Raw genomic sequence first — 13,320 nt, 5'->3', positions numbered from 1 at the left:
TTGAATGAAAAATGGAGTGCCAATATATATAACCACTCCCCCAGTTTTCCCCAATGGAGAAAAATAACAAAGAATAAAAAACTTAAGTTGCTGGCTAATGTTTCCGTGGCCTTACCTTCTTTGCCTTCTAAGTTCCTTAGACTGACACAGTAGCTGTATTTTATACCAATGGGTCTCCGTTTTACGGCTTGGGGGACCAGCTGGGGGGAAGAGGAGAACCAGCCCGCTGCTTGTGCAAGTCGAGCTGCATGGATGCGTGCCAGCCCGTCACTCACATAAGTCAAGCTGAGTGTGAGCTGCCCAACTGCTCGCACTGCCCAGTTCCGAACAGGCCACGTCCCAGTAGTGGGCCATGGCCCAGGGGTTGAGGACCTCTATTTTACACTATTTACAGTGATATCACAGGAACTGAAGAGATGAGACAAACCAAGCAATAGCACACATTACTTGACATTCCTATGTTTAAAAATGTAATTTTCCTGTTGGTGGATAGAATGCCATTGAATTGACATTTATTGCAATGGTATCAACAATAGTATGAACATTATCCTGTGATCAACAAATAGATCATCTTGCCTTGCAATCAGGATTAGTTATTTCTGTTAGGGAGAGCATCAGAGAAGAAGTTGAAGATTGTAACCCGTGTCTGTAAAATATAGTAACAGAATTTTCAGTTACTGTATTTTTATTTTTTATTTTATTGCTGGGTAGAAATAAATAACCTGGCTTCAACTCCTTACTTGGTTAAGCACCCGAGGGGTGAAAAGCAAAATATTTGTCTAGCATTTTGAACAGAAAACCAGTATTTTAATATTGTAATTCTTTTTTTAAAAATCAACATACTGTGAGATCTTAGAGTATAGTGTAAGTTGGCCAGAGAGAATTCATATAGGAGGCAAAATTCATATTAGTATTTTTTTTTTAGAAAATTTTATTAAATGTGTTATTGGATTGCTTATTTTTTGTTTCCAGGTATGAATTAATAAATGCATATAGTAATTCTGTTCTCATGGAAGAACAACACTAGCTTGGTTCTTGGTGATATTTACTGCCTCTGGCCTTAACGCAATATACATTACTAGTTGCTAGATAGCAATAATTATCAGCTTCAAAGTTGACCAGAGTATAAAACCAATGCCATCTAAGTCACTACTACTTTTATTGTAAAGCTTTAGTAACACAATCTTGCAGGTTTGAACTCACTTCCTTCTCTTCATCTTCATGTGAACTAAGGATGGATTTGTCTGAAACAGTTACTTACCTTACATTCTTGGCTCATATCCCTTTTATCTGATCATCTCCTTGGTAGTAGGTTTTCTTCCTGTTCCTCAAGACCATTCCTCTTCCTCTACAATACCATAGTAGAAGAGGAGTGTCACCCACATGCAGTATACAAGCTTGCAATCTTCCTGAATGGAGTTGGTTGGCCACTAGGTGACATAAGATGATGAACTCTATGGGCTGTTGATCTGATCCAGTAAGACTCTTGCATATTGATATATTCTTGTATAATTCTAGTGCATAGAAAGGCTTTTATAAATTAAAGATAAAATTTAACTCAATGGAAACTGGAACTGTTTCCAACTATAGAAAGCGAGCAATGTAGTATCTTACATTGATATATTTAACAAGTATATCCTAGTATTTAAGGGTTAACTTATGTTAACATGGCTTGTCTTTATGTAGCAACACTGATACCATTCCTTATAAATGTTTGTCCCAATATTTATGTTTATTTTGTTTTACATTACATATTTCAGTGTCAATATTAATTTCAAATTGTGGATGGTATTTGGCTAAGATGCTCTGGTAGGCCTTCTGTCAATGGTTCTACATTTAATTCCTCACCTGTTAATTTTATTTATTTATTTTGCTGGTCTCGGTCAAATTTATTTCCAGAAATGAAAGCAATTTTATATTCCCTTTTCACTACTTAGTTAGAGAATAACAAAAAGAAGCAGTAGATTCAAAAGCTTTTTGTGTTTAATAGTAGGTCCCCAATTGGTTGAAGGTTTAGATTCAAATCTTGATCAAATACCAGCATTTTAATATTTATTGTTAATTTAATTTAAACCATTAATTATGATAACAGTTTTAAATATTTCATGCTTTTTATTCTAGTCCTCACAATGTCAGAAATGTATTGCTAGTCTCTTAAAATGACATGAAATATGGTTGTTTTATAGACTCTGATTAAATTGTCTCTATTCAAGAAACATATTTGTTTATCACTCTAAATATTGCTTTTTAAAATGTCCTGTTGTAATATTCCAGCCAAACTACAGATTTAAGTATATGTTTATCTCTTAATCAATATCAACTCATTCTATGAGTGAGATGGGCAGTCTCCAAATATGATCAATCAATCAATCAATCAATGGAAGTATTTGTCACCTCTGACTACATCATGTCTCAGATTTTTATCTTGAGGAATTGTATCAGCCTTGCATCAACTGCAGATTTGCAGTGTTACTGCAAGCTAGTCTTTTCAGAATAGAATATATTTCAGTTAAAAACAGATGCTGGACACAGACTGCCAAAAATTATCCAGAGCAAGGAGAAATCTTGATAATCTCCCATTTGTATTCTGGGAAGCTGTTTTTTTGTGTGAATAGAGGGCAGAAGCTAACCCTTTTGAGGTCAGTTGCAAAACACTTGGATTCCACCAAACTCAGAGACATTAATATAGACTTTTATGGACTTAATGTTCAACCAAACCTTGTCATTTATCTTTTGAATCACTCTGAAGTTTACTTATACACACACCTTTTTTCTGCTTTCCATAAGAAAACAAATTATAACTTTAAATTTCTGTAAGATTTTTTTTCAGAATACACAGCAGAAGGGTGATTACCATATTGATTTTAGAAAGTTTTAAATTGATTAAGGGCTTAAAAGGACTTTATTTAAGACTTCGAAGACTTTCTTGTGGAAAAATCCTATTGTTCATCCTTTGAAACAGATAGGATAACTTGGAAAGTTGGACACTAGAAAGCACCAGATGGTTATCTTAAAATAAATGTTTGATGAATGGGTGCTGGAAGTTTTGGAATTTAACTCACTTAGTAGAATCAGAAGATGTTCTTGAAGAGGAACAACCCCCATTGAATAAAGCTGAAATTGACTTCAAGTGGTTATAAAAATCATAACCTATGAGAAAGTAATGGAAATAATGGACTTACAAATTAAATTTGATGAAGATTTAAAAACTTAGAAAGATATACAAATAATAAATCCAAAGAGCAATGTGGAAGATTTAATTATAAAGCATTTGCTGCATTACCACACTGGAATTATAAAAGGGGCCAAAGATAACAAGACTTTTAAGAGAAGAAACAAAGAAAATACAATAAAGCAGACATTAGAGTTTTCTTTGAGGAACTTAAAGATAGTTGAGAAAAAAGAAAAAAAGAAAAGAAAGTCAAGGTTAAAATAATGGGTTCTATTTCTGGTAATGTTTTTAATTGTGGGGGTTTTGTGGGGAGGAATCTGATTATTTGAAGAAAACGGGAAATGGTTTATTGGGTATAGTAGGCTATATGTTTGTAATAGTTAAGTTGTGTCTAGTAATCCTTTCGCTAATTAACATGGAGATATGAGGTTTTATAAATGGGGTTATAGAGAATGGGGTAAGGGACTGAAGGAAATTCTGGGCAGTGCACAATAATCTGATAAAAAAACAACATGTAAAAACAAAATATAAAAATCAATATAAATATTATAAAACCATAGGAGAGGATGAATAAAATTGGCCACCTCAACAATGAAGCCATCTGAGCAAATCTCTGGTTGCCTGGGAATCCCAGGACTTGACAATATAGCTTGGTCTTGAGGATTTTTTTAGAATATTAAAAGAAATGAAACGGATCTCTTCTGGGGAGAAGCATATTCCATAAGGCAGGGGCCAAAAGACATGCCTTCTGGGATCCACTAAATGAAGCTACCCACAACACACCTACTCTACCAGATCTTATGGGGCAGATTGATGCAAATGGGGAGAGGCTGTCCCTCAGATTCCCCAGTCCCATGCCGTGAAGGAGTTTAAAGGATACTTTGAATTGGACCGGAAGCAAATAGGCAACCAATGCACCTCTCAGCAGAAGTGTTACAATGGGTGTTCTAGGATTACACATACTCTTCTAAAGGCAGCCATATGTGGAATAGATTGCAGTAATCCAATTAGGGTGTGAGTGACTATAAGTAGGATCTGCCAATCCAGGAATGGGTATACCTGAAACACAAGACAAAGCCATGCAAAGGTCCTCTTAGCCCTACCTATTCATTAAGCAGAAGTCGTGATTAGTAATTTAGTTTTATCAATACAAAATAATCTTTAATCAAAAGTATTTTAAAAAGTAAACTCAGTCTTACATGGAACATAACCAATTGCTAGGGAATGCAAGCTGGAGAGTATTATTTAAACAAATGTAGTTCAAGTGCATTCCATAGCATCCAGCTGGCCACAGAATGGACTGTTGACATAGAATGGACTAAGTGACTTTTGTTCTGATTCAGATAAGTTCTTATATCCTCAAACTCATTGCATTTATTTCTTCAAGGGAACAAATATGTGTATTTGCTAAATACAGTAGGCTTCAACTCCAAGAAAAATTGTCATGTATTTATTCACATCTTCTCATTAAATATCCCCAGTCACAACAACTGAATCTGAAAAGTTAACGGGCAATGTTTTTAAAAAGGCAAAAAATAAGGTAATAGAAACAGTTATGCCAATCCTGCTCTATGAACTAACAGTAAAAAGGTGACTCATCTAATTACTTTAATGAGATACCAAACCAAAGTTTAGAAAGTGATACTATTTGTAACATTAAATATGAAGTTACAAGATAGTCAGCATAAATACTGAAAAAAATTAAATGGTGTAAGCACTTTCTGATATAGATTTTCCTTTGTCATTGCCAAATGCCTACTGAAAATAAAAAAGAAAGCTTATTTCCAAGCAAAATACAATTCACTAATTAAATGTAGTTGTCCACCAGAAGCTTAATAAACCTCCCCTGCTGTAGACTAAAAAAGCAATTCCTTGGAAAGTCATAAATCTACAGGTAGTCATCACTTAGCGACCATATGACGTTAGAAAGATGCTGAAAACTATAACTTTATGACCAATTCTCATATTTAACAACTTGCAGCATCTACAAGGTCACACAATATTTGTGCATTTTGCAACCAGCAGACCTTTGCAGTCGTACCAGCGTCCCATGGTCACATGATCACCAGTTGCATATTTCACAGTCAGCTTCCAACAAGGAGAGTCAATAGAGAAGGAGCAAGTCACAATCGTGATGTCTGCTTTGCTTAATAATGGAGTTGCCAGACCCAATTTTGGTTGATAAGTGAGGACTTACATGTATATATCTAGTACAGGGGTCGGCAATCCACAGCTCTGGATATGGCTGATTCAGCCCTCTGTTGTGGCTCCCTATCACCAGTTGGTGCCACAATTTTGAGAGGAACTTTTGGGGGGGAGCATGGCACACCAGGAGGAGACTCTATGGCAAGGGGCAGGCTTTTCAGTCAGCTCCACAGCTCCAGGATTTCCGGTAGACTCCAATAGGGCTTTTCGTTAGTACAGGTAGAGGAAGAAGGACGCCGCGCTAGGAGGAGACTATGGTGGAGGAACCGGTTGGCTCCAGAATTGAATGGGAGATTTCCGGTTAGGACCTTTGTGGTTCTTTGAGTGTTTAAGGTTGCTGACTCCTGATCTAGTAGGTCTGTGCAGCATTTCAGATTCAAAGAGAAAAATGGATTTCAGATTGTAGGCAGTCATGCATAGCACCTTTTTTTCTTAATTGAGTTGGGGAGGGTAGCTGTGCAGGCCATGTATGTGTGTTCTCTTTAAAATTAAAAAGTTGCTCCTGGAAATAAGAAGCAAAAGCGCAATTTCAGTTTTGGGCGTCTTTGGTAGTTCCAGTGCATTCTGATGATTCATTTTTCCTCCTCCCAATAACTAACTCATGGGAGGACAAAAAGCCCTCAAATGAATTTGAAGAATGATCGTGAAACTACAACATCATCATGTAAATTGGAATCTGTTTATCTGATTTGTGTGCTGATTTAAACATTGCATTTCTAGTACATAGGAAGTTGACTCACAGTGGAATGTTTTCATCAACATACTCTTTAGGCAGTTGCCACAGATAGTGTCATTATAGTTCATTGCTAGGGTAACCAATCAATATGAATGTAAAAACAGATTTAGAGGACAGTTTTAGAAGATACCAAATGTAAAACAAGAACTTATAAGATACTTTTAAATATGAATGAATGCTCAAAGAAATGAAGTTTGTACTCAAAATATGTTTTCAATTAGCCTGAAATTGGATTCGTTTCGCTAAATGTAGTGAGTATTCTTTCAAAGTTTTATTTTGCAGTCATTAAATCTTGTCTCTAAAAGTTTTGGCTTTGAACATTACATTTTAATGGCCAGATACATATAAACTTTGGGAATATATTTGTATGGGGGGAAATTGATGCCCTAGTTATTCCACAAGTAAGTCCTTGATTTTACAAACTAGAGTAATGGGGGAAGTGGTGCTCATTAAATCCCAGTGGGGTCGTATCAGAGGTGGGTTCCTACTGGTTCGCACCGGTTCGATAGAACTGGTTCATCAAATCTACTGAACCAGTTAGAAGAGATTCCACCAGTGGACCCGGAAGTAACTTCCAGAATGCCTGCCCCGGCCCTGTCGCTCACTCGCTCACCCCCACCTGTCCGGAAGCCGCTCCATCACTCGCTCCCCTGTCCCGTCAGCACTATCCTAGCCCCACCCACCACTCACTGATTGGCTGGCTCACCAATTGCCCCGCCCACCTCTAAGAGCCCTATCTAAACCCACTTACCTTTTTTCCTGCTTGGTTCTGTATTGCTGCCTGCCGACTCCGAGGAGATAAGTAAGCTGCAATTAAGCGCAGGGTGGGGAGGCAGCGGAAGGCCATCTGGAGCAGCCTGCCATGGCCCTGCACTATAAGCAAGTCCTGTGACCTTTTGCAGCCTTGCAAGGATCCCTGGCATGGCCACCAGAAAGCACGGGGGTGGGGATGGCGGCAGGAGTTTACGCGACGCAGCCGGCATCTTTAACAAGTTCGGGGACCTTGCAGGGCCTGTGCAAGATCCCCGGACTTGCCTAAGATGCCTGGCTGCCAGAAAGTGCGGGGGTGGGGACAGCGGCGGGAGCTTACGTGGCGTGGCCGGCATCTTTGAGAAGTTTGGGGACCTCGCAAGGCCTTTGCAAGGTCTCCGGAATTGCCTAAGATGCCTGGCCACTAGAAAGTATAGGCGCGGGGATGGGATGGCAGCAGGAGCTTACGCAGTGCGGCCGGTCTCCTAGGACCTCCTTTGGTCACCTCATGGCTGCTTCGCTCCAAGGCTGTGCCCGGCTCTTCGGGAGCCAGTTCACAAGGGAGCAGCTGCCCGGCAACCCCAAAACAATAAGCCCTCCCCTATAATAAGCCCAAGGCCATATTTTGTAAGTAAAAAGAAAATAAGACCCTGTCGTATTTTCAGGGAAACACGGTATGTGTAGAATATTTTTAATGGTTTTATTTTAATTTATTGTGTGTAGAATATCTCTGTGTAGAATATTTTAAAATTATTTTTAGGGAATTTTTATTTATTTATTGTTTATAGAATGCTTATTACAAGAAATGTTATTCCTTTTTGCAAATGTTTTATTTGTGATGCAATATGTTGCTTTTAAGTGTACAGGTTGGTGCATTGTTTATGTGTCTCAAAGTGGCTGCTTTTTTATGGGCAGGTTTGTGCAAGGCAGCTTTGCCAGATTTTGTGTGTTTCTGTGTGATACCTGGTTGTTTAGGTAATTGTGAGGTGATTGCTGGTTCTGTGAGCTTCCTGGCACTGTCCTTTATAATTTCCCACAATGCCTTGATGGTTTGTATTCCAGTGGCTTTGTCTTTCCTGTTCTTAGGGTTAGGGGAAAAAACTGATTTCATCCTCAGTCTTTTGGGTGGAAATTGTTATTTTTTGGTGTTTTCCTGGCACTGTCATAGTTTGTGTGTGGGGGTGTGTAATGCCCCACAGTTATCTACACATTAATAATGATCAAGTACTAATAATATTTTCTTATACATTTTAGTGACCTTTCCTTACATAATTGGTGTTTTCTTTCATACTTTTAGATTTCTAATTGCTGTTTCTGTTAGTTAGCAATTGCTAAAATAAATCCCACGTGAAAAAGTATTCAAAGCCTTCTTAATTTTAATTGTCAATTTATTCATTCCTGCACATTCTAATATTTATTCATTTTCATATCTTTGTTTTTTCCACTGTTGTGCAAACACAATTCCAGCAGCTGTTAACATGTATAAAATTAAATATGTATTCTATTCCCTTTGAAATACAAGTAGTAAGTAGTAAGCTACTTACCTTCTGTAAGTAGCTCTTTTATTGTTTTGTGTACTTATTTTAATCTTATTTAAGTAGTAAGTGCACAAAATAATAAATTTCCTTTTTTATATCTTCTTTTTGTAGATCATCCATTGGGGCAAAGAATTCAGTGACATCGTTTAGGCTACTCCCACCCGGTCACATGGCCAGCAAGCCACTCCCACTCAGTCATATGGCCAGCAAGCCACTCCCACTCGGTCACACGGCTGGCAAGCCACTCCCACAAAGCAGGCCACACCTACAGAAAAGGTCCAAAAATTTTTGAAACCCACCACTGGGTCATATGCATGTACTTTTTACATATGCATGCATAAAAACACAAGTGGGTTTTTAAATACAGATAGTCCTTGACTTATGACCATAATTGGGACAAACATTTCCACTGATAAGCAAGGAAATTGTTCAGTGAGACATGCTCAATTTTACAATCTTTTTGCCACTGTTCTAAAGCAAATTATTGAAGTTTTTAAATGAATCATGTAGTTGTTAAGCAAATCCAGCTTTCCCAATTGACTTTGGTTGTCAGAAGCTAGTTGGGAAGGAAACAAATGGTGAACACATGACCCCAGGATACGTCATTGTAAATACATGCCGGTTGCCTATCACCCAAATTTTGATCACGTGACTGTGGGGATGCTCTAACAGCCATAAGCACAAGGATCAGTCGTAAGTTCCTTTTTTTCAGTGCTGTTGTAACTTTGAATGATCACTAAACGAATGGTTGTAAGATGAGAACTACCAGTCCAAAGTTGGAAAAAGACACCGCTAACTTTTTCTCAGGGATTATGATGCAAGAATATAGAAATTGCTTCTGCTGCTGCTGCTTTTTACCTCCCCAAGGATTTCTTTGTATTCTGTATACTTACAACCTTGACACATTTATTGTTGCGGAACTTCGCCTATTATGCAGAATAACAGAGTCAGAAGGGACTTGGAGGTCTTCTACTCCAACCTCCTTCTCAAGCAAGAGACCCTACACCATTTTAGACAAATGGCTGCCCAATCTGTTCTTAAAAATATCCAGTAATGGAGCACCCACAAATTCTGGAAGCAAGGCGTTCCACTGATTAATTGTTCTCACTGTCAGGGAATCTTTCCTTAATTCTAGGTTGGATTCCTCTTTGGTAAGCTTCCATCCATTATCTCTTGTCCTGCCCTCAGGTGCTTTGGAGAATAGGTCAACTCCTCTTCTCTGTGACAGCCCTTCAAATATTAGAAGACTGCTATCATGTTATCCCTGGTTTGTTAGACTACTAGACCTACCCAGTTCCCAGATCACGTTGCTTTTCAGTGATCTCTTAACTTCCAAGTATTTTTTTGGTTCCTTTAGATTATTCTCCTTTTTTCCTTCCTTAGTTAGCTGCTTTATATATATTTATATTTTATTTAATTTCAAAATCAGTTCTCAGTTAATTGGTCACACAAGCCCAAATTCAGTTCTTTTTTGGACTCTTCCTGGAGATATTTTATGGCTATTCTTCTTTTAGTTCAATCTTTGTTTTCTGGGACTTTTGCTCATTGAATTAAAATATTTTAGTTTTTACTTTTTTAAACCAGGGATGTGAAACTCAAGGCCTGCGGGCTGGATCCACTCCGTGGGGTGCTTGGATCTGACCCCTGGTGCCTCTGCCAGTGAAAACAGAGCTCTCGAGGGTCGCTCCCAAGCTCCAGTTTCGCTGGCAGACCGTTGCAGGAAGCCGTCCCAGCTGAAAATAGAGCTTGATCGGGGACCCATTTTTGCTGGCAAAGCGCTCAGGCCACTACAGGGACCCCCGACATGAGTGACGTCAAGCTGGCCATGTCAACCTTGGTCACACACACCCAGCCCCCCCCCCCCAGATCAAATACAACCCTGATGCAGCCCTCAATTAAATCGAATTTGACACCCCTGTTTTATACATTCTACATTCAGGTGTACAATACACTTTATTTAATTCATTCTGTGCGTAGCACAACCTGTTCCTCACATTTCTGATACTTGAACTAGCGGTAATATTATACTTATTAATTGACTATTCTTCTAGCAGAATATGCAAATAAAAAAAATTATAAGCTACTTAAAGCCATGAGAATAGGTAGCATACAGTGATGGGCTAATCAAAAGTAAAATCTTCACAATAGCCATTCTGTGTGTGAGAGAGAAATCTATAAAAGCTGTATATAGCTTTGCACATGATTTGGAAGTGTATTTTTTCTCTCAGATGTTGTGGAATAAGAGCACAGTCAAAAATAGAACAGCCACTTCTAAATCTAGCTTGTTCCTCGGTTAATGTGTTCTCTGTGTGAAAATGTACTTTCTTCTCCCCTAAAAAAAATAAAATAAAAATAATACTATAGTTAAATTGTTGTCACTATTTTGTTAAGTGGAATCAAGTTAGTTTTTCCACTGCATTGTTTCCTGATTTACTGAAGCATTATTTGTGCTCAGAAAGCTTTTTCCCTCAATCTCAGTATTGATTGTCACATTTGTTACTGTAGAAACTGTGGCTTGCTATAATCTATAGTTCAGGATTCACATTTCATCAGATTGTTAATAACTGGCTACCAAAAAGCCAGGTAGAGGGTTGGTAGTACTGTAATTGTTGTTGTTGCTATTTTAAAAATCTCAGTTGGCTTCCACAGATGTTATTTTCTTCTCTCTCAGAAAAAGGTTTTGGTTCGTGGGTGGATGTATTTTCTACATAAATTAATGCACTTGAACGGTCACTAGGAAATTCTAGATAGAATAAATTATTCATAATCTGGATATTCAGAACCTAATTAACAACTCTCTCCTCCATTACAGAAATGGAAAAGATGCTCTGAATGTTTTGGGCTTGAGTAAAATTCTGGGAAGCTTCTTAATATTGTAAATAATATATCATATTCCATATCCATCACATGTTAGACAAACTGGATAGAAGGGTGATAATATTGCTCAGAATAATGCTTGGTACTTTTAGTTATTTGAAATGAAGATGCATTTATTTTCCAGTAGAATATTTCCCTACTTCTCATTTTAAAAACATTTGCATGTGAACTGAATGGTATAAACTATCCATCACAGAGAAATACAGGTAGTCCTCAACTTACAACAGTTCATTTAATGACCATTTGAAGTTACAACTCACACTGAAAAATGATTTATGACCATTTTTCATACTTATGACCATTGTTGCATGCCCATGGTCATGTGATCAAAATTCAGGTGCTTGGCAACTGACTCAGATTTAAGACGGTTGCAGTGGCCCAGGTTCATATGATCATTCTATAACAACTATGGCAAGAAAGATTGTAAAATGGGGCAAAACTCACTTAACTGTCTCACGTAGCAAAATAAATTTTGGGCTCAGTTGTGGTTGTAAGTCAAGAACTACCCGTAATGAATAAAAACCAGATAGGGTGGTCAATTTTGATCATAAAAATGACATGGGGAGAAATTCAGCGCTTCATTCCATCTCTCAGTCAGATTTCTGGACTTCAACATTTAGTAAAATGTTTTTATAAAGATATCAGGAGATTGTACACAGACATGTTAGGTTTTACTTTAATGTACATTAAAAGCATTTGATAAAGTCAAAGTTAATGTATTGGCAACTGTTTTTTGTGCAGAAGCAAATGCCAGAGGTATACAGTCCCAACTTTCCATATTATTACTTGTTTTATCTAATCACAGTTGTGTAGTTAGAGGTCAGCAATGTGTTATGTTAGAATAAAGTAGTAGATTGATGAAAGAAATTATTTATTCTGGCAATCCTTTCCTTTCATCTAAGCCCTCCAATTTATTCTTTGCCTTTGCTTTTTAATATCAGAGCATCTTAGATATTAGCTATACCAAATGCAGTACTAGCAAGTACATTAGTTTCTATTTAGATATAGTCCCAAAGTCATATCTGCTGAAAATCAGTCTCATAAATTATTATGTGCAAGGAAAGTAGGAAGTCCATTATTAATTTCCTTAAGGTTAGTAAATTATCTTTCCATATGAAGGCAGACCCAACCTTACTTATTTACACATAGTTTTGCAAATACTCTAACCCTAATCTCTGATTTAATAATAAAAGTATTTACAAAGCAGTATTGGATACATTTTACCAGTAGTAAATAATCCCACATGGCTATTAAGGTTAAAGTGAAGATTCTGATCATTGTAGGAGGGAATTGACCTATGGTGTCTTAAGTTTTATAGGCCTTATTTTCTAAAAATAACAAATCTTTTGTTGTCAGTGTCTAATTATCTTGTAATCTTTTTCTATTTACAGAGAAGTGGTTCAAGCAAACTGTGTTCATTGGAAGAAGAGATTTTCATTTATATGTAAAATAAGCGCAAGTGCCACGTCAGGGATTCTGGATCCCTGCATCTGCAGAGTCTCTGTACGAAAGGTATAAATGGGTGCCGTACTTACATTTGTATTGTAGTTGTGTCCCTGTAAATTACAGATAATTTTAGTATCTCTTCCCATTTAAGTTATAAGTTTATATATTTATTCATTTTGTTATTTCAAATTAGATTGTTTGAGCATATTCTGCTCTAGCTATTGCTTAATCTCTTACTGATGCATAAAAGGTATTTTACAAGTTGATAGCTAGGACAGTATTCATAAAATAAGAACCTACGATTGCGTATCTTGAAATGTTGGCGCTTTGAGTGGCTTGCAGCACATACTCCGTGTATAGTGAACTATAAACTATGCATGCTGGCTCAATATTCTTGAAATTCAGCATATGTAAAGGGCCCTAAATTGAAGAAGGTTGGATTAAGATAGTACAGTTAGATCTAGATTTGTGATTATACACACATACATCCATACATACACTCAAATGCTCATCCATATTATTCTTTTTATTATCTCAAAAGTGAAAAAGATTCTTCAAGATAGCAATAGCAATAATAATAGCACTTAGACATCTAC

At 37.2% G+C, this 13,320-nt stretch overlaps 1 protein-coding gene across 1 annotated transcript in view; it reads left to right on the top strand.

The window, feature by feature from the left end:
* EEIG2 (EEIG family member 2) overlaps positions 1-13,320 on the top strand; it is a 36,177-nt gene that overhangs the window by 2,293 nt on the left and 20,564 nt on the right. The window contains exon 2 of the mRNA XM_081948255.1: positions 12,670-12,790. Within this exon, the coding sequence (XP_081804381.1) occupies positions 12,670-12,790 (121 nt within the window). The remainder of the gene's footprint in view (positions 1-12,669; positions 12,791-13,320) is intronic.

The sequence above is a fragment of the Natrix helvetica genome (assembly GCF_964273705.1).
Source record: "Natrix helvetica genome assembly, chromosome: 3".
Taxonomy (NCBI): Eukaryota; Metazoa; Chordata; class Lepidosauria; order Squamata; family Natricidae; genus Natrix; species Natrix helvetica.
The sequence above is the reverse complement of the archived record's forward strand: the minus strand, read 5'-3'. Positions and strand labels throughout refer to the sequence as shown.